General features: G+C 41.8%; 3 protein-coding genes and 3 pseudogenes across 3 annotated transcripts; 2 read left to right on the top strand and 4 right to left on the bottom strand.

Annotated features, from left to right (window-relative positions):
• Window positions 1-1,426: 1,426 nt before the first annotated feature.
• Window positions 1,427-2,304, bottom strand: LOC124027057 (hemoglobin embryonic subunit alpha-like). Its single transcript, XM_046339609.1, has 3 exons — window positions 2,162-2,304; window positions 1,846-2,053; window positions 1,427-1,659 (listed from the first exon to the last, which is right to left on the bottom strand). The coding sequence occupies exons 1-3, from the start codon at window positions 2,254-2,256 to the stop codon at window positions 1,531-1,533; spliced, it is 432 nt and encodes a 143-aa protein (XP_046195565.1). The 5' UTR covers window positions 2,257-2,304; the 3' UTR covers window positions 1,427-1,530.
• A 1,187-nt stretch (window positions 2,305-3,491) lies between these two features.
• On the top strand, window positions 3,492-4,342 carry LOC124027059 (hemoglobin subunit beta-like). The gene is made up of 3 exons (XM_046339611.1): window positions 3,492-3,616; window positions 3,852-4,074; window positions 4,214-4,342. Exons 1-3 carry the CDS (start codon window positions 3,525-3,527, stop codon window positions 4,340-4,342), a joined length of 444 nt encoding a protein of 147 aa, XP_046195567.1. The 5' UTR covers window positions 3,492-3,524.
• A 648-nt stretch (window positions 4,343-4,990) lies between these two features.
• LOC124027053 lies at window positions 4,991-5,847 on the bottom strand (annotated as a pseudogene).
• Window positions 5,848-9,191: 3,344 nt separating this feature from the next.
• On the top strand, window positions 9,192-10,009 carry LOC124027058 (hemoglobin embryonic subunit alpha-like). Its single transcript, XM_046339610.1, has 3 exons — window positions 9,192-9,286; window positions 9,391-9,598; window positions 9,796-10,009. The coding sequence occupies exons 1-3, from the start codon at window positions 9,192-9,194 to the stop codon at window positions 9,922-9,924; spliced, it is 432 nt and encodes a 143-aa protein (XP_046195566.1). The 3' UTR covers window positions 9,925-10,009.
• Window positions 10,010-12,065: 2,056 nt separating this feature from the next.
• Window positions 12,066-12,795, bottom strand: LOC124027060 (annotated as a pseudogene).
• Window positions 12,796-14,156: 1,361 nt separating this feature from the next.
• Window positions 14,157-14,968, bottom strand: LOC124027052 (annotated as a pseudogene).
• Between the last annotated feature and the right edge of the window lie 5,100 nt (window positions 14,969-20,068).

Genomic DNA, 20,068 nt, shown 5'->3' with positions numbered 1-20,068 from the left:
AACCGTGAAGCACGGGGGTGGCAGCATCATGTTGTGGGGGTGCTTTGCTGCAGGAGGGACTGGTGCACTTCATAAAATAGATGGCATTATGAGGGAGGAAAATTGTGTGGATATATTGAAGAAACATCTCAAGACATCAGTCAGGAAGTTAAAGTTTGGTTGCAAATGGGTCTTCCAAATGGACAATGACCCCAAGCATACTTCCAACGTTGTGGAAAAATGGCTTAAGGACAACAAAGTCAAGGTATTGGAGTGGCCATTACAAAGCCTCAATCTTATAGAAAATGTGTGGGTAGAACTGAAAAAGTGTGTGCGAGAAAGGAGGCCTACGAACCTGACTCATTTACATTCCTCTGTCAGGAGGAATGGGCCAAAATTCACCCAACTTATTGTGGGAAGCTTGAGGAAGGCTACCCAAAACGTTTGACCCACGTTAAACAATTTAAAGGCAATGCTACCAAATACTAATTGAATGTACAGTATGTAAACTTCTGACCCACTGGGAATGTGAGGAAATAAATAAAAGCTGAAATAAATAATTCTCTCTACTATTAGTCTGACATTAAAAAAGACAGGGAATTTTAACTTGGATTAAATGTCAGGAATTGTGAAAACTGAGTTTAAATGTATTTGGCTAAGGTGTATGTAAACTTCCGACTTCAACTGTATATCTATTTTGAGAATTAATAATATATACCCATTGATTCTTAAAGAATATAACTTATAAATGCCTCATGAGATCAGTTCAACTGTCGTACCCCATTAGAACCCAAGATATACGCTTGTTTTACTCATTTACTCTGATCGCAAAAAAATTCAATGTAAAACGACACTGCATAGCCTGTAAACATGGTTAAAACTATAATTTTTATATCATGGATAGTCAGTCCTTGCATCAATAGCTCTGTCTACGATTTTGAGAGTGGTCACATCTCTCTATGCCCACCCGCAGCTTTTTACCAAAACAGACCATGACTACTTTTTCATTGTTTCAACTAAGGATTCTAGCTTTATCCAGATCAACATGAGATACATTTTTGTTTATTAATTAACCTAATTATCTAATATATATAACTTTGTTATATCAAATCGTTTTTTCCATTGTGTTTATGTGGTCCTATGTCAAATAGTTTGTTCAATCTAGTTCTAAGTTCTAAGCGAGCCATTTGATTGATCTATGGGCTACTATTTCGACTTTGTTCCCCTTCTCTGATTTCATTTATTTACTTCTAAACTTTTACTGCTAACTTCTCTAAGCACCGCTTTGTGTGGAAATGTTTTGCATATAGTTTCCATTTTCTTTATGAATACCTTTTTGACTTTCGATGTCTTTCAGACTTGCAAACAGCAACTTATTTAATCATATCAGGTCCTGTGCTCTACAAAACAACGAATTAAAAACCAAAGTAAAGACCAAAAAACGTAATTATGTGCGTTTTGACATTTAATTATACTTTAGAACAATACAGAGCTGAGCACAGTGCTGATCAATGCTGCAATCCGTCTGGTCTGATGCCTTCTGTCCACATCTTATCGGTACTTCTCAGACAGAGCCCGGCCCACCGCTGCCAGGAACTTGTCCATGGCCACATGAGCTTCGGGGTTGAAATCATTGGGGAACAAGATAGCCAGCACCACCAAGATGTTGTGGGACAGGATCTACAGGACGAAAGGAATGGACATTAGTACGCTACATGTTTTAATAGGATATTTTATTTAATAATCTACGTTGTCCATTTTACTGTAAAGAGTACCCGATATATTTTAAATGCATTTTAACTATACATTTTCACTTGGTGTCAACGGTAAACAAATTATTATAAATAATGCTGTGACTGTCCTGACCTTGAAGTTGGCGGGATCGACACGCAGCGTGAAGGCATGCAGCTCGCTGAGGGCGAGGAGACCTGCGCTGATGTCGTCGATGCTGGCCACGGCTAAACTGATGCCTCCCATGATGGTCCCACCGTGCTTCCTGACTGGGGCAGAACCGGGGCTCAGGTCCTTCCAGTGGGAGAAGTAGGTCTTGGTTTGGGGGTACACAACCAGCGTCCTGCACCGGAAGAAAAAAACATGTCACGAAAGATGGAACACTAACACCAAACAGTCTACATTTTTACTTCAAAAACAGCTATAAGATTAGCAGCACGACAGCCATTACCTAGACAGAGCATCGCAGCCGATGTCTTCAGCTTTGCCGGCCACCTTGGCCCAGAAGGCCTTGACCATTTTCTTGTCCTTAGCGGTGAGACTCATGGTTGTAGTTAAAGACGATGCTGGAGTCGAAGTTCAGTGATGAGCTCTTACAAACGAAGACTTTTATATTAGCCGCGAGCCCCACCCAATGCAGACCCACCTCCAAGATAAACAAGATACAACATGTATTTTGTTCATGTTCAATAGGCACAATCCCTCTCAAGTTATTACAATTATTTGCTTATTTTACTGGACAAAAACACAAGTTGGTACAATCCTCCATACAAGACGTACAAAGACATTGTTAGCACCTTTTGAGCAGCACACAATATCAAACATAAAACACACAGTGTAGAGATGGATAAAAATATATATATACATGTTTATGACAGTCATTGAAGTCTACGAAGTTTTTAGTATTAGAGATGTGTTGAGAGGTTTTTTAATGCTGGTAGTTTTCACAAGGGAGTCGGTCATTTCCCATATTTTATTTCAGTACAAAATTATTCAATATTCATTTATTTATTTATCACTCTGGCTTTATGATATTTAACCAATAAAGAGAAGTCTAATTGTATTGTCATTAGCTAAATTGCCTGTATCATAAGTAAGAAATAGAAGCCTGTATTCAGAAATATCGAAAAGTTGACAGTAGAGATGCATTACCCCCAAATAGACTGGAATAGTGCAACTATAAAAATACATATTAAATGGGTTTGACCTTACTAGCGCAGAATGAACATAGAGGTGAAATATCCATTCATTTGTTTAGAAATGTATTACAAAGATAAAAATGTCGTAATATCTTAATAGGCTATTTAATATATCTTAGTAATATATTAATATCGTAGTTATATCGTACTAATATCTGACTATAGGCATACACAGAGATAGTTGAAAAATGTTTCTCAAAGTAATTGAATCCCCAAGAAGTGTAACTAATGTGCAATAGTAGGCATATTACACATGTATTTGCATGTGTTGAGAATGGTATATTTCCACACTGTTTGGGGCTTATTTTTGTTAATATTTCTAATAATGTAATAATTGGTATGTAACCTAATACTTAAATGAATGATTTCCTCATGGATTTTAGGACAATGTATTCTTTTCAAATGGCTTTTAAACATATATGGTAAACAGTAAAACTTCACATTATTATCTCAGTAAAATCTGTGACTTTTGGCTTATACAGTCCCTTACCATGACCCCACCCATCGCTGTCTTTAGGGAGGAGCGACCCGATCCTTTTAAAAACGCTGCTCAAGCGAAGACAAAGTGTATATGATTCGTTAGCCTCTGCGAAAGAAACTTCAACAGCTAGCAACATGGTTCAGTGGACAGACTTTGAGCGCGCCACCATTCAGAGCGTCTTTGAGAAGATGGACTACGATGACGTTGGGCCCGCGGCTCTCTCCAGGTAGTGCGTTTAAAACTGTGGTCTACAAATTATTGGAATTAGTCATGTTATTATACTGTTATTATATTATTATGCGCTTGTTATTATGACTTTCAAGACGAAGTCGTATTTGTGACAAGCATGTAATTAACGCGTAATTGACATCTCCAAATTACACATTAATTGATTTCCGTAAGATATGTGTGTATGCAGATATCACGTTTGTGTCATTCTTAACGGTTTATTATTTCTACAGGTGTCTGGTTGTGTACCCCTGGACCCAGAGGTATTTCGGTAACTTCGGAAACCTGTACAACGCCGCTGCCATCCAGGGAAACCCAATGGTCGCCGCTCACGGAAAGACCGTCCTGCGCGGACTGGACCGGGCTGTCAAGAACATGGATGACATCAAGGCCACCTACGCAGAGTTGAGCGTGCTGCACTCCGAGAAATTGCGCGTGGATCCAGACAACTTCCGGGTAAATTGAAATGTTCTACTTCACACAAGGTACTTGCCTATCTATGGTGTGGCATAGATGGTGTGGCAGAATGCGTTTTCTTACAATGGTGTGGCAGAATGCGTTTTCTTACTTGTCCATTTGCTCCTTTCTTTTGCAGCTGCTGGCTGACTGCCTTACTATTGTCGTTGCTGCGAGAATGGGTGCTGACTTCACCGCTGATGTCCAGGGCGCTTTCCAGAAGTTCCTGGCCGTCGTTGTGAGCTCCCTGGGCAGACAGTACCACTAGAGCCCCTCCACTCCGAGACGGACGACCACCAGAGGACCAACAAGCGCTGATCATTTGATTAGAGGCACATGGTTTTCCGTCTACTAAAGCAAATAAAATCAGCAAAATAATATTTTCATCTGTGCCTTTTTTTTCTTTCATGAACATCAATATCGTGGCACATATAGCAGACTGATAGGCCTAATATGGTAATATGATTGGCTGTGGGAGTGAATATCGCAATAACATTGTTAACCAGATATGGATCATGTGCAATATATACAAATATTTAGCAAATAACAAATCTTTTTTTTTGCAATTACAATTAACAACACTGACATGTTACATTAGCTGTGCATGAGCGACCCATACAATGAAGACAAAGGTGTGTCCAGAGATGCAGCATTGATACATTGAGTCAAATAAGAGCAGCGCTGCAATGATACATTTCTGTTTAATTACACACAATCGTCATTCATAAAGGTTCAACAGAACTTTTCAGAACAGATCTTGGTTGATGCATTAGCGTGGCAAGAGAGAGTTTAACCAGATCAAAATGCCATTAAAAATGTAATGAATAATAATACGTCAGTTGGTCAATAGAACCCTATAAAATACATTTATCAGAGGCACCTCCTAAAGTGTTCAGATAGGAATCGAGTCATTAGATTACAGATTTGTAACGGCATATTTCCTCCTCTTCGTCTGAAGAGGAGTAAGGATCGGACCAAGATGCCGCGTGGTAAAAGTGTTCATGACGATTTTAATAAGAAAAGCAAAAACAATAAACTAATACGTGAAATAACCAAACCGAAACAGTCCCGTGTGGCACAAACACTGACACAGGAAACAAACACCCACAAACCAACAGTGAAACCCAGGCTACCTGATGATGCCCCACAATTAATCTGTACTTTTCGGCCAGAGCCAGGGCCAGTGCGGCCAGGAACTTGTCCACGGACACATGAACCTCTGGGGTGAAGTCAGCGGGGAACAAAATGGCCAGTACCACCAATATGGGACAGGATCTACAAGAGGAAATACATGGAAATAAGTTCGTATGCATCTTTAATGTAGGGTATTTTAGCATACGTTGTCTATTCTACTGTAAAACGTAGCCTACTGAAATGTAAATACATATTATACTGTACTCACCTTGAAGTTGGCTGGATCTATACACAGCTGGAAGGCGTGCAGCTCGCTGAGGGCGAGGAGACCTGCCTTGAGGTCGTCGATCTTGATAGTTACCATGCTTCCTGACCGGGGCAGAACCGGGGCTCAGGTCCGGCCAGTGGGAGAAGTATGTCTTGGTCTGGGGGTACACCACCAGCATTCTGCACGGGTGGAAAAATACATGTCGAGATTTAAGACTAGCTGACACCAAATTGTATATTCTAAAACAACAATATAGCATTTGGATAATTCCATTACCTAGAAAGAGCATCGCATCCGACGTCCTGAGCCTTGCCGGACACCTTAGCCCAGAAGGCCCTGACCACGGCCTTGTCCTTAGCGGTGAGTCTCATTGTCGTCTTTAGAGAGGATACTGAAGTAAAAGTTCAGCGATGAGCTGTTACAAACGAACGTTTTTATATTAAACAAGCTATATGGCAGACCCCAGACCCACCTCCAAGATACGTGCCAATTTGAACGTATTCCATTTTTTGTTGAAATTGAGTATTGCCAATTTTCTTAGATAAGAAGTTGAAAATGACTCGTTTTTAAACGTAAGATTTAACATGTTCAAGACACGTACACATTGAGATGTACGGGGATGGGCCTCGCTTCCCAGGTGCGATGTTATTTCAGCATTACGATGATCCTACCAGATGAATTCCTTATTTACGAGCCAACTTTATAAGAGTTTGTTGTTTCCCAAACAAGCACATAAAGAGAATGTTCGCGAAGTGCGTCGATACTGATATAATCCAAAGAAAAGCAGCGCTGCTCTATGATCAGCTTTCTCTCACCTTATAAGAATTATTCCACAAGAATACTGACGACGGATCAGCACCTAGAGAGAAATTGCGACCTATGGCTGCGAGTAGGCTATTGGGGCGGATTATTAGCCTAGGGTTAGGCTTTCCCAATAATAATGCACTAAATTACATATTGGATCTCCATTGCTCACATGTTGTCACACATCATGAAACACATTGAGACAAAAATGACCTAGTTGCAAAATATAACTCAATTAACTGAACATGAAATGGATTTCAATATGATTTAAATAGCCTACATAGGCCCATGTAGCATATGTACCTTTCAATGCAGTCATCTCGGTTTTATCCTTCACTTGTTTGTAACAATTGCAAATACTTTGGCAACTTTTTATTTTTTTGTCGACTTCGTTCTGTGGTTATCGGCAGTCACAGTCAGACAGATAGCCTACACATATTGATTATATGTTTAGCGGAGATTTGTAAATAAAGTGACCGGGATGTGCAAAAAATGTTTAATTTGTTATATGACTTATTTATTTGATGCATAATTATCGTAAACAAATGGTAATAATTTGAGTAATCATTTTGTATGATTTTATAAGAGCGAGACTGATTTAGATTCACTAAAGTGAATACATTGATTTCTAATCCTGACCCCGCAATTAATTAATATCCAAAAAATGATTTACTTATCAGTTAATACCATGTTGCCCAATACATTCAACGCTTGGAGATGGTTGTTGCCAAGAAAAGGGTGTTTCTAATCAGAACAAGGCAACCAATTGGAGCTTTTAGGGTGGAACTAATTCAGTATGGCAAGATAAAACGTGAGCCCATACTTCACTGATAAACACACCTTTAGCTCGGTCCCTTTCAAAAAAGTTAACTTCTTTCGTTCTCCCACATTCTTGCTGTCTACCACATTTTGCAGTGACTGGTGGTAAGTCTTTGTTATAGTAATTCACAAAGCTAGCACTGAAAAATAGAAAACTACTGTTATCTACAGGCTGTATCACATCCGGCCGGGATTAGGTGTCCTATAGGGCGGCGCACAATTGGCCCAGCATCGTCTGGGTTTAGCCGGGGTAGGTCGTGATTGTAAATACGAATTTGTTCTTAACTGACTTGTCTAATTTAATAAACCTTTTTTTAAACGTCTTGATGGTGTTTTATAAGATACTAACAAGAGACATATATTGCCGGTGTGAAACTTTTCCATAAGTCGACCTCAGTTGCCGTTCAGGCATTTGGCAGAACTATGACTATATGGTGTTGGTCGATAAGACCAGCTGGACTCCGTACCCGCCAGCCTGACCCTTCTGCCTGCCCTGACATCGAGCCTGTCTGCCACTCTTTACCTCTTGGACTCTTGGGTTTTGACCATTCTCTTGCCTACTCCTTTTGGATATAAATAAACTACAAAGACTCCAACCATCTGCCTCCTGTGTCTGCATCTGGGTCTCGCCTTGTGCCCTTATAACAAGCTTTTTACTGGTACTGCAGCTGAACGTTGGAATTCAAAATGGGTTTGAAGAGCAACGTAACTGCACTATTTAAACAAGACGACCCAATAGGACTTTAACATTATTATAACATCATTACAACACATTAAGAAGTGTGTTGCGTTATCATTAAGCATGGTGCTGGATCCATCCTATAAGTAGACCTATAATGATTTTATTTTATTTTTTAAAATCTTACTAGTTGCATTTGGTGACGAAATAGGCTAATCGCGTTATGCTATGGGATAGGAAACAAAAAGGTTAAAACAAATTGTGAACATGATAATCATTGGCTCAACTTTCCTCGTTATCTCTCTGGTCGAGAGAAGTGGAGGTGCGGAGGTTAGAGTAGCCTTCACAGTAGTTTCACCAGCGCCACCCTTTGAAAAGCAAGTGAGATATACTTCAATTATACACGTATCAAGCAAGGTGTATTAGCTTACCCAATCAATCAATATTCTTCTTGACAAAACGTATTACTCCGATTTTGTCCACGCACCTAACAAATGGCGACATGCCCTTTATAAGCTGCTACTACGACATCAGGATAGATATTGGTGAACAAAGCCTATGCCGGATATACCCTCATGCAAGGCACAACATATGCATTTACCTATTTTTAGGGAAATCTGAGTGACATCGCACGACGTGGTAAGGACTATAGATATTCAGCAGCATGTGAATTGAACGACAGACCTGGCCTAACCGTAACTACTGACCTACTGAGAAAATGTCAATCAACCTTCAACACACCTTACCGGAAGGGGTGAACAAAAGTGTTGCCTTGCTGTTGCAGAGATAAGAAAGCAATCTTGGCACTCAACCTTTGACAACGAGATGTCCATTATCATTTGTTTGGTACCACCCTTGACAAAACAGGGTCAGATGAATGAGAAGTACCTTCTGTACATTTTGGTCATTGGAGTAGGCCTATTTACTGAATGAATGAATGTATTATCCAATTAATTAATTAATGATTACATAAACGAATTAATCAATGAAAGAGTAAATAAAACAAATGAACGCCTAAATAGCCACAATAATAGCAATCAGACATATTCCAAAGACCATTCCTTGTGCATAAAACGTACAGCTTACAGTATTCATTATATTATAAGAAGTATAAAAGACATTGTTGCATCATGCATAATGTAGCCTTTAGATTCATGACAATTTGAAGCACATGACACTTACACATACTGTATATCCGTGCGTAAAGGGTAACATTTGTGATTGATCATAATGCAATAGCAATATATTGATGGTACATAACTGATGGCTATCACCAAACTCTACATTGTGTACATCCAATGACTTCCAGTTGAAGGTGGAGCTAAGCCAAAGAGATCTTTAGAGACCATATAAATACTCCCAGTGTCCACTCTTATGGCACCAGCAATATCTTGTGTCCTAGAAACCGCTAGAATGAGTCTCACAGCCAAGGACAAACAGATCGTGACAGCCTTTTTTGGAAAGGTGTCTGGCAAAGCAGAGGACATCGGAAATGAGGCTCTCTCTAGGTAACGGCATCTTTATATATTGAACAGATTGTTCTGTAACAGAGTTATGCGGTGCATTTACGCACGTTAAATCATAATAAATAATCACATGTTTTTATTTCCAGGACCCTGGTGGTGTACCCCCAGACCAAGACCTACTTCTCCCACTGGACGGACCTGAGCCCCGGCTCTGCTCCCGTCAAGAAGCACGGTCTGACCGTTATGGGAGGCGTCCTGGAAGCGGTGACCAAGATCGACGACCTGGCCGGTGGTCTTCTGACCCTCAGCGAGCTTCACGCCTTCACGCTGCGTGTGGATCCCGCCAACTTCAAGGTGACTAAATAACTTACTGAATCAATAAAACGATACACCCTTTCTCAAAATATCACAGCGGCAACCGTGTCCAAATTTGAGTCATATGTATGTATTTTGTGAAGGTTCCAATTGAATCTTCAGAAACACTATATTTTGCATATGGACTAGGCCTAAAACGCTTCATCATAATATCTCTATTCCCTCTACATCTACAGATCATCAACCACAACATCCTGGTGGTGCTGGCCATGCTGTTCCCTGACGACTTTACCCCTGAGGTGCACGTGTCTGTGGACAAGTTCCTCGCCAAGTTGGCCCTGGCGCTTTCCGAGAAGTATCGTTAAAAGGCGAGAAGATAAATCCTCTCGGTTTTCTGTGTTGATCATACATTTGCACATGTTGCATGATATGAATCATGGAATAAAAATACCGTCATCAACAACTGTTTATCTTGATCGTTTTTATTTAAAGGGAAAGCGGATTTTGCAATGTAAACAATTGCGTGGCGAAAACAGCCAGGCTTAGCATTATGCATCAATTAAACATGACACAAACAGAATAGGTTTGGAGAGCCCTGTTATAACATGCATCTTCCAATTGCAACGTCTGCTTATGCCCACACATGTTGTCTCAAGAACATTTTATATTTGTAATTCCCTCAAACACTGAGCTAGGAATACCTCATTTCAAAATAGGCCCTCATCACTGTCAATCGTGGATGATAGTTATTACCGGCAAAACTGCGTCTTTATTCCAATAAAGGACAAACAGATCATGGAAATAGTCTATGTATTTTGATCTTGTTGGATGACTGTTTAGAGCAGATGCTGTTAACAGACCCAAAACCTTTCTTTCCTTTTGTTTCAATCAAAGCATATATCCTGTTGAGTTTTGACGCATGATACTTTTAGTTTAGTTTTGTTTGTACTATTCAGCTTCAGCTAACCATTCTAAAATCTCATTACAAACGATGAGGTGTTTTTGGTGGAAGAGTAACATTAGCCTATAGACCTATTATGCTATGCTATTATATTTGGTTCTGTTATGTAAAATAATCATTAATCGTTATGTGATCATACGAGACATTGATTCAGCTTGGATCTAACTTTACTAAACGAGCACCATTGTGAGAAGTGATACTCTTCTATTTGTAATAATAATAATGCGAGATGAGTAAGACTATTAGGCTTAAGCAACAGATCTTGATGAGTGTTATTGTAAACGATTGGAGTGCCCTTCATGGTTCCAAAAGGACAGCGCTAAATCAACTTTGATTCGATTAGCTTGAACACATGGTTACAATGTACCCTATTACAGAATAAAATAAAACATAGGGGTAAATAATCAATTCATATTATTTATTTGCAAAGATTGAATCAATAAATCAATTGATCAAATAGCGCACATAAATCATTACTACGTAGAATTAAAGGAAATTCGTTTTAAAACAGCCATAAAATCATGCTTTTGCTGTGGTGTCACGTTCTGACCATAGTTCTGTTCTTTTATTCTTTATTCTGTGCTTTGGTCCGATCCTTACTCCTCCTCAGACGAAGAGGAGGAAATCCATTACATTTGGTTTATTTATGCATCTGAATAAACTATGATCTAAATGCACTTCCAACTTGGCCCAATATACATTTCAAATTTCCCACCACGACATAGCCTACCAAGCTAGAACATTTAACCTTTATTTAACTCGGCAAGTCAGTTAATAACAAATTCTTATTTTACAATGACGGCCTACCCTGGCCAAACCCTCCCCTAACCCGGACGACGCTGGGCCAATTGTGCGTCACCCCATGCTCTGCGTCACCCCATGTCCTGGGTCTAAACCAATAGCCAACACAGGCTAAATATCTTAAGCAGGGCTACGGCAACTTCCAGGGAGGGTCAGGCACTAGGGCTTTGCGGTGGCCACTCTGGTTTGGGTGTCCTCGGCATTGCTGTGACCAAGTGTTCACAGATCGTTCTGGATTCCAATGCGTAATAGCAGGTCGGTGGAGTTTTATGAATATCAATGCAGACACAGTTAATTTCGTTTTTTTTTCTCCATTGTATATACATTCTGATGCTCCATGACTCCAACCGGCCTCCCCAGCACACATGTAGCCTACAGTTCTTCATCATTAGCCAGAGAGAGGACAGGGAAGAAACCACAATTTACCTACCTCTCGGCTGCTGTAGCCTACATCAGTAATAGGGTTGTCATTCTAACGCTATTTATGGAATTTACCCCTCGTGTATGTTATAATAGTTCATATGTGTGAAATGTATTTTAGGACAATTTTCGTGCTTTTGGTTGGACAGAGAATTGGGTGCTTTCGAACCAGCCTGGTTCCTCTCTAGGTTTCTTCCTAGGTTCTAGCCTTTCTAGGGAATTATTCCTAGCCACTGTGCTTCTACACCTGCTGGGTTTCTGTACTTTGAGATATCAGCACATAATGAAAGCGATAACAAATATATTTTCGATTTAGCACTTTATTTTCCCTTTAGAATCGATACATTTATGATACATGCAATGCAGGGCGCTGGATGTTGCTCTGTTTCTGTTGACGCAAGCAACGAACGCTCTAGTGGTACTGTCTGCCCAGGGAGCTCACCACGACGGCAAGGAACTTCTGGAAAGCACCCTGGACGTCAGCGGTGAAGTCAGCACCCATTCTTGCAGCAACGACAATAGTCAAGCAGTCAGCCAGCAGCTGCAAAATAAAAAATAAAATTGCATTCTGGCACACTATTGAGAGTAGAATATGACCTTGTGAAGTATAAAAGTATAACTAATTTACCCGGAAGTTGTCGGGATCCACGCGCAATTTCTCCCGTGCAGCACGCTCAGCTCTGCGTAGGTGGCCTTGATGTCATCCATGTTCTTGACAGCCCGGTCCAGTCCGCGCAGGACGGTCTTTCCGTGAGCGGCGACCATTGGGTTTCCCTGGATGGCAGCAGCGTTGTACAGGTTTCCAAAGTTACCGAAATACCTCTGGGTCCAGGGGTACACGACCAGACACCTGTAAGTGAATAATGGGATTATGAGTGACTGCATTAATCATATAATATGCACGAGGTTAAATGTAAATGTAGGCCTATTTTTAAGGAGGTATGACAAAGAGCAAAGACCTGGAAAGAGCCGCGGGGCCCACGTCATCGTAGTCCATCTTCTCGAAGATGCTCGGGATTGTTTTGCGCTCGAAGTCTGTCCACTGAACCATATTGACGTCTGTGATGTATCACTCAAGATGATATGTACTGTTCATGCTACTGAAGGGACAGCTTATATACGCGTTTGGTCTCCACACCAAAAGCCAACTATTGGTCTAGCTGTTTTGAGTGGGCTGGGTTAACAATGGTTGTAGAAATGCATTGCAGTACCACGCCAGCCCATTCATAGCCTACTGTAAATTACAACGACCGAAAGGAACAAATCACCAAGACAGGGACGATAGTTCTCATGTGCCTTTTATGCTCATTCATTAATTATCATCATTATTTATTACCAATTAATATTTGAAATTATTTAAGTGGCGTTGGTGGAAACATGGACAGTGTAATATCCCCGTGACTGCCGATGTATAGACAAATAATTAACACTTTGGTTTTCAGAAAGTCAAATTCAGAAAAAAGTTCTGCCAAAAGCCGATGAAGAAAATATGTTGCCTGCCTTTTATTTAATTTAATTTAGGCCTAATAAAACATTTGTGTTTTTTAAAATAATTTCCTTTTATTAATCTACATTTTTTTTGATGATAAAGCATGTTTTCATTCACAATACATTTTTTTACTATAGTATTTTATTGAATAATATGACTTAAAATTACGATATCAAGATGTGTGTGCCTATGTTTTTTCAAGCAAGTGCACGTTTGAGCAATTATTTAAATAATGATTGGTGTATGAAGTTGTATACTATTAGATGGTGCAAACTAACCTAATAAATGACCTATTGTAGTCATCTCTGTAAAAGCTGGGCCATTCTCATGTAAAGTTTGGGTGAGAAATCTGATCCAAGACCAGTGCTTCTGGCTTATTGATTATATAATAACCTGGTCTAAATACTGGTAATGCAGGTCTCAGAAGACAAACAGTAATGACTTATATCATATAAGGATGTAAGGTCATATCATGTATTTTATTTTATTTTTATTTCACTTTTATTTAACCAGGTAGGCCAGTGGAGAACAAGTTCTCATTTACAACTGCGACCTGGCCAAGATAAAGCATAGCAGTGTGAACAGACAACAACACAGAGTTACACATGGAGTAAACAAAACATACAATCAATAATACAGTAGAACAAAATAAAGAAAAAACCCAATGTGGACCCACAGTGGAGTAGTTTTCAACTTTGTGGATAGTGGATATATTTGTGTAATTATTTAAATCATCAATAATTATATCAATAGTCTAGGTCTATCAATTAAATAAATAAGTAACTAAACATTAAAACACATATAGCCTACGATTAATCACCAAGGACAACAACGTTTCAGATTCGATCCGTAGGATTCATTTATTGCAACTTTTCATTTCAATTTGTACCCTACAAAGATTGTAAAGTGGAAATCTGTCTCATTGCTTAACCGTACTTCTCAGACAGAGCCAGGGCCAGCTGGGCCAGAAACGTGTCTGTGGCCACGTGCACCTCAGGGGTGAAATCGTCAGGGAACATCATGGCCAGCGTCACCAGCATGTTGTGGTTGAAGATCTGGGGATGTGAAGGGAGAGCAGAAACATTATTAGAAGCATATTTCACGAGTATGTTTCTGAAAATTGAAATCCATACACTAAGCTATTACAGTATTCAAACTTGGACGGTTTCTAATGGAAAAAAATCTACTAGTGAGAAAGAAAACAAGTGCATTTTTAACTATTTACTAACATTGAAGTAGACAGGATCCACTCTCAACATGAAGACGTGCAACTCGCTGAGTGTAAGAAGACTAGCAGTAAGGTCGTCAATCTTCCCAATGAAATCCAGCACGCCTCCCATAACTGTCCCACCGTGCTTCCTGACCGGGGCAGATCCGAGGCTCAGGTCCTTCCAGTGGGAGAAATATGTCTGGGTCTGGGGGTACACCAGCAGCGTCCTGGGAGGTTGAAAACATACGTCGGTTAAGCGTGGCATGTTTATCGTTGTACTATATGACCCCAATCTTTAACTTGATGTGCATGTGCGAGTTCCATTTTTACGCACGTGTATGGTAAGGAATTTTCAACCATTCACGAGTAGTTCAAATGTCTTAAATACTTGTATTGATCAATTACTTGTATTAATAATTCAATAATTGTAATTACCTGGAAAGCGCCTCGTTGGCAACATCCTCTGCCCTGCCGGCAACCTTGCCAAAAGGCCTTGACAATTGCCTTGTCCTTAGCGGAGAGACTCATTGTTGCTTCGACTTCTTGACTTGTTGCCAACCAACTCAATAGAGCTCACTCTTTTGGGGCCCTTTTTGTGTATTGTCTGATCTGCCAAAGCACAATGCTGCTGCCCAGAAGCCACCTCCAAAAGAGACCCGTTGGTTATCTCTTATCATAGCGTGCCATCTTAGTTGTTTACAACTCATGGCACACAGCCAAGTATAGATAAAAAAAAGTTATGGGCGTATGGCAAGGTTATTCAACCGTTATTTTCTTCTTTCTTTTAGTGGATTTGTTATTATTATTTTATTTAGAATGTTGTGAATATCGCTGGCAAAACAGAATAAACGGATGTTGAATGGCATACCGAGAGTAGAAAGAGGAGCATATTTTTATTTTATTATGTCAACTTTATTTCTCAACTCTAATATTGAGCCCAATAACACTCACTGGAGAAGTCGCTCTGGATAAGAGCGTCTGCTAAATGACTTAAATGTAATGTAAATGTAATCTGACCTATGCTTTGAAAAAGGACCTACTAATAGTCTAGTGCCGCAAGTGCTCCTGGCTGCTGTTAAGCTTTCTTGACTTGGACATTCCTTTGTTTATCCAAATGTTTGTTTAGCGAAAATGTGTTTGGAGTTTACACTTCCTCTTCCACCTATAACGGAGGAGGTCAACATAATTAAAAACAATCTACCAAATTAATATATATTCATTTTGAAATGTTGATTACTTCTCCTTGCCATTGACACTACATGACCAAAAGTATGTATCCACCTGCTCATCGAACACCTCATTCCCAAATCATGGGCATTAATATAGAGTTGGTCCCCCCTTTGCTGCAAGAACAGCCTCCACTCTTCTGGGAAGGCTTTCCACTTGATGTTGGAACATTGCTGTGGGGACTTGCTTCCATTCAGCAACAAGAGCATTAGTGAGGTCAGGCACTGATTTTGGCTATAAGGCCTGGCTCGTAGTCGGCATTCCAATTCATCCCAAAGGTGTTCAGTGAGGTTGTGGTCAGAGTTCTTCCACACACATCTCGACAAACCATTTCTGTATGGACCTCACTTTGTGCATGGGGGAAATGTCATGCTGAAACAGGAAAGGGTGTTCTCCAAACTGTTGCCCCAATGTTGGAAGCACAGAATTGTCTAGAAGGTATGTATGTTGTAGCGTTAAGATTTCCCTTCACTGGAACTAAGGGGCCTAGCCCAAACCATGAAAAACATCCCCAGACCCATTCCTCCTCCACCAAACTTTACAGTAGGCACTATGCAATCGGACAGGTAGCGTTTTCCTGGCATCTGCCAAACCCAAATTAGTCCGACGGACTGCCAGATGGTGAAGCGTGATTCATCACTCCAGAAAGCAGCGTTTCCTCTGCTCTGCTCCAGAGTTGGCAAGCTTTACCCACTCCAGCCGAAGCTTGGCATTGTTACATTTACATTTACATTTAAGTCATTTAGCAGACGCTCTTATCCAGGCGACTTACAAATTGGTGCATTCACCTTATGACATCCAGTGGGACAGTCACTAACAATAGTGCATCTAAAACTTAGGGGGTGGGTGAGAGGGATTACTTATCCTATCCTAGGTATTCCTTAAAGAGGTGGGGTTTCAGGTGTCTCCGGAAGGTGGTGATTGACTCCGCTGTCCTGGCGTCGTGAGGAGTTTGTTCCACCATTGGGGGCCAGGGCAGCGAACAGTTTGACTGGGCTGAGCGGGAGCTGTACTTCCTCAGTGGTAGGGAGGCGAGCAGGCCAGAGGTGGATGAACGCAGTGCCCTTGTTTGGGTGTAGGGCCTGATCAGAGCCTGGAGGTACTGAGGTGCCGTTCCCCTCACAGCTCCGTAGGCAAGCACCATGGTCTTGTAGCGGATGCGAGCTTCAACTGGAAGCCAGTGGAGAGAACGGAGGAGCGGGGTGACGTGAGAGAACTTGGGAAGGTTGAACACCAGACGGGCTGCGGCGTTCTGGATGAGTTGAAGGGTTTAATGGCACAGGCAGGGAGCCCAGCCAACAGCGAGTTGCAGTAATCCAGACGGGAGATGACAAGTGCCTGGATTAGGACCTGCGCCGCTTCCTGTGTGAGGCAGGGTCGTACTCTGCGGATGTTGTAGAGCATGAACCTACAGGAACGGGCCACCGCCTTGATGTTGGTTGAGAACGACAGGGTGTTGTCCAGGATCACGCCAAGGTTCTTGGCGCTCTGGGAGGAGGACACAATGGAGTTGTCAACCGTGATGGCGAATCATGGAATGGGCAGTCCTTCCCGGGAGGAAGAGCAGCTCCGTCTTGCCGAGGTTCAGCTTGAGGTGGTGATCCGTCATCCACACTAATATGTCTGCCAGACATGCAGAGATGCGATCGCCACCTGGTCATCAGAAGGGGGAAAGGAGAAGATTAATTGTGTGTCGTCTGCATAGCAATGATAAGAGAGACCATGTGAGGTTATGACAGAGCCAAGTGACTTGGTGTATAGCGAGAATAGGAGAGGGCCAAGAACAGAGCCCTGGGGACACCAGTGGTGAGAGCGCGTGGTGAGGAGACAGATTCTCGCCACGCCACCTGGTAGGAGCGACCTGTCAGGTAGGATGCAATCCAAGCGTGGGCCGCGCCGGAGATGCCCAACTCGGAGAGGGTGGAGAGGAGGATCTGATGGTTCACAGTATCGAAGGCAGCCGATAGATCTAGAAGGATGAGAGCAGAGGAGAGAGAGTTAGCTTTAGCAGTGCGGAGCGCCTCCGTGATACAGAGGAGAGCAGTCTCAGTTGAATGACTAGTCTTGAAACCTGACTGATTTGGATCAGAAGGTCATTCAGAGAGAGATAGCGGAGAGCTGGCCAAGGACGGCACGTTCAAGAGTTTTGGAGAAAAAGAAAGAAGGGATACTGGTCTGTAATTGTTGACATCAGAGGGATCAAGTGTAGGTTTTTTCAGAAGGGGTGCAACTCTCGCTCTCTTGAAGACGGAAGGGACGTAGCCAGCGGTCAGGGATGAGTTGATGAGCGAGGTGAGGTAAGGGAGAAGGTCTCCGGAAATGGTCTGGAGAAGAGAGGAGGGGATAGGGTCAAGCGGGCAGGTTGTTGGGCGGCCGGCCGTCACAAGACGCGAGATTTCATCTGGAGAGAGGGAGAAAGAGGTCAGAGCACAGGGTAGGGCAGTGTGAGCAGAACCAGCGGTGTCGTTTGACTTAGCAAACGAGGATCGGATGTCGTCGACCTTCTTTTCAAAATGGTTGACGAAGTCATCTGCAGAGAGGAGGAGGGGGGGGGCGGAGGATTCAGGAGGGAGGAGAAGGTGGCAAAGAGCTTCCTAGGGTTAGAGGCAGATGCTTGGAATTTAGCGTGGTAGAAAGTGGCTTTAGCAGCAGAGACAGAGGAGGAAAATGTAGAGAGGAGGGAGTGAAAGGATGCCAGGTCCGCAGGGAGGCGAGTTTCCTCCATTTCCGCTCGGCTGCCCGGAGCCCTGTTCTGTGAGCTCGCAATGAGTCATCGAGCCACGGAGCGGGAGGAGGACCGAGCCGGCATTGTGCATGGTGATCTTAGGCTTGTGTGCGGCTGCTCGACAATGGACATCCATTTCATGAAGCTCCTGACGAATAGTTATTGTGCTGACGTTGCTTCCAGAGGCAGTTTGGAATTCCAGAGTGAGTGTTGCAACCAAGGACAGAAGATTTTACGCTCTACGTGCTTCAGCACTCGGCGGACCCATTCTGTGAGCTTGTGTGGCCTACCACTTTGCGGCTGAGCCATTGTTGCTCCTAGACTTTTCCACTTCACAATAACAGCACTAACAGTTGACCAGGGCAGCTTTTAGCAGAGCAGAAATTTGACAAACTGACTTGTTGGAAAGGTGGCATCCTATGACTGTGCCACTTTGAAAGTCACTGAGCTCTTCAGTAAGGCCATTCTACTGCCAATGTTTGTCTATAGAGATTGCATGGCTGTGTGCTCGATTTCAAACACCTGTCAGCAACGGGTGTGGCTGAAATAGCTGAACCCATTCATTTGAAGGGATGTCCACATACTTTGTCCATGTAGTGTACTTTTGTATATACAGTATAGTGTATCATTCACCTGATCATAAGAAGATGTGGATTTTTCCCCGCTAACTTCCTATGGGGGTCCTTGGGCCGCCGGTTTGACAGGGCAAGACAATTTTGAAGACCCCTGGCCCCTGGAGATGTGGATATTCAACGACAATGAGTGAACTCCCATTCTCAACAGAATGAAAACAGCAGTCCACAAAACTTTAGAGCTGGACAGTAGGGTCAAAGCCTGTGTCACAATTTAAGCTTATACTTTGTCAACATTTGGCCATAACACGACAACACAAAGGATTCTCTTTAGACTGTGAAAATGTTGTGCTGAAAGGACAGCTCCGCTACTCGGTCAGGATGCAGCATAGAGACAGCGATGGTCAGGATGAACTTGGTGGTGCTGAAGAACAGCTCCAACATTTAGAGAAATCGTACTGATGATGAGGGCACACTTTGTCTCAGCAGCTACCAAACATTAGCCACTGTAATAGTTTTGTAGTTTCATCCTAATAACTATATTTATATGAATTCATTGAATGAAATTGCTTAATTTATATTACGTATCTTATAATATAATTTGTATTTTCCAGGTGTCTTATTGTATATCCATGGACTCAGAGGTACTTTGGAACCTTTGGAGACTTAAACAGTGCAGCGGCTATCATGGGCAATAAAACAGTTGCCAGGCATGGCATCACTGTGCTGAATGACGTCGAGCGAGCTGTGTAGAATATGGACGACATCAAGAACACCGGCACTCATTGATTTACATCCAAGAGGATTAATCCAACTTAAAATTCCCTGTCTTATGTCAGTTAGGATCACCACTTAATTTTAAGAAATTTTAATGTTAGAATAATAGTAGAGAGAATTAGTTATTTCAGCATTAATTTATTTCATCACATTCCCAGTGGGTCAGAAGTTTACATACTGTACATTAAATTAGTATTTGGTAGCATTGTTTTTAAATTGTTAAACTTGGGTCAAACGTTTTGGGTAGCCTTCCACAAGCTTCCCACAATAAGTTGGGTGAATTTTTGGCCCATTACTCCAGACAGTGCAGGTGTAACTGAATGAGGT

The sequence above is a fragment of the Oncorhynchus gorbuscha genome, unplaced genomic scaffold, assembly GCF_021184085.1.
Source record: "Oncorhynchus gorbuscha isolate QuinsamMale2020 ecotype Even-year unplaced genomic scaffold, OgorEven_v1.0 Un_scaffold_2915, whole genome shotgun sequence".
NCBI classification, from domain to species: domain Eukaryota; kingdom Metazoa; phylum Chordata; class Actinopteri; order Salmoniformes; family Salmonidae; genus Oncorhynchus; species Oncorhynchus gorbuscha.
The sequence above is the reverse complement of the archived record's forward strand: the minus strand, read 5'-3'. Positions and strand labels throughout refer to the sequence as shown.

Bases quoted from the DNA above. Each gene is read 5' to 3' on its own strand.
- LOC124027057 (XM_046339609.1), bottom strand. From the start codon at position 2,256: ATGAGTCTCACCGCTAAGGACAAGAAAATGGTCAAGGCCTTCTGGGCC. The intron at 2,054-2,161 runs GTAATGGCTGTC...CTTCCGGTGCAG, and splicing joins GGCTGCGATGCTCTGTCTAG to GACGCTGGTTGTGTACCCCC. The intron at 1,660-1,845 runs GTCAGGACAGTC...TTCGTCCTGTAG, and splicing joins TCGATCCCGCCAACTTCAAG to ATCCTGTCCCACAACATCTT.
- LOC124027059 (XM_046339611.1), top strand. From the start codon at position 3,525: ATGGTTCAGTGGACAGACTTTGAGCGCGCCACCATTCAGAGCGTCTTT. The intron at 3,617-3,851 runs GTAGTGCGTTTA...TTATTTCTACAG, and splicing joins GGGCCCGCGGCTCTCTCCAG to GTGTCTGGTTGTGTACCCCT. The intron at 4,075-4,213 runs GTAAATTGAAAT...TTTCTTTTGCAG, and splicing joins TGGATCCAGACAACTTCCGG to CTGCTGGCTGACTGCCTTAC.
- LOC124027058 (XM_046339610.1), top strand. From the start codon at position 9,192: ATGAGTCTCACAGCCAAGGACAAACAGATCGTGACAGCCTTTTTTGGA. The intron at 9,287-9,390 runs GTAACGGCATCT...TTTTATTTCCAG, and splicing joins GGAAATGAGGCTCTCTCTAG to GACCCTGGTGGTGTACCCCC. The intron at 9,599-9,795 runs GTGACTAAATAA...CTACATCTACAG, and splicing joins TGGATCCCGCCAACTTCAAG to ATCATCAACCACAACATCCT.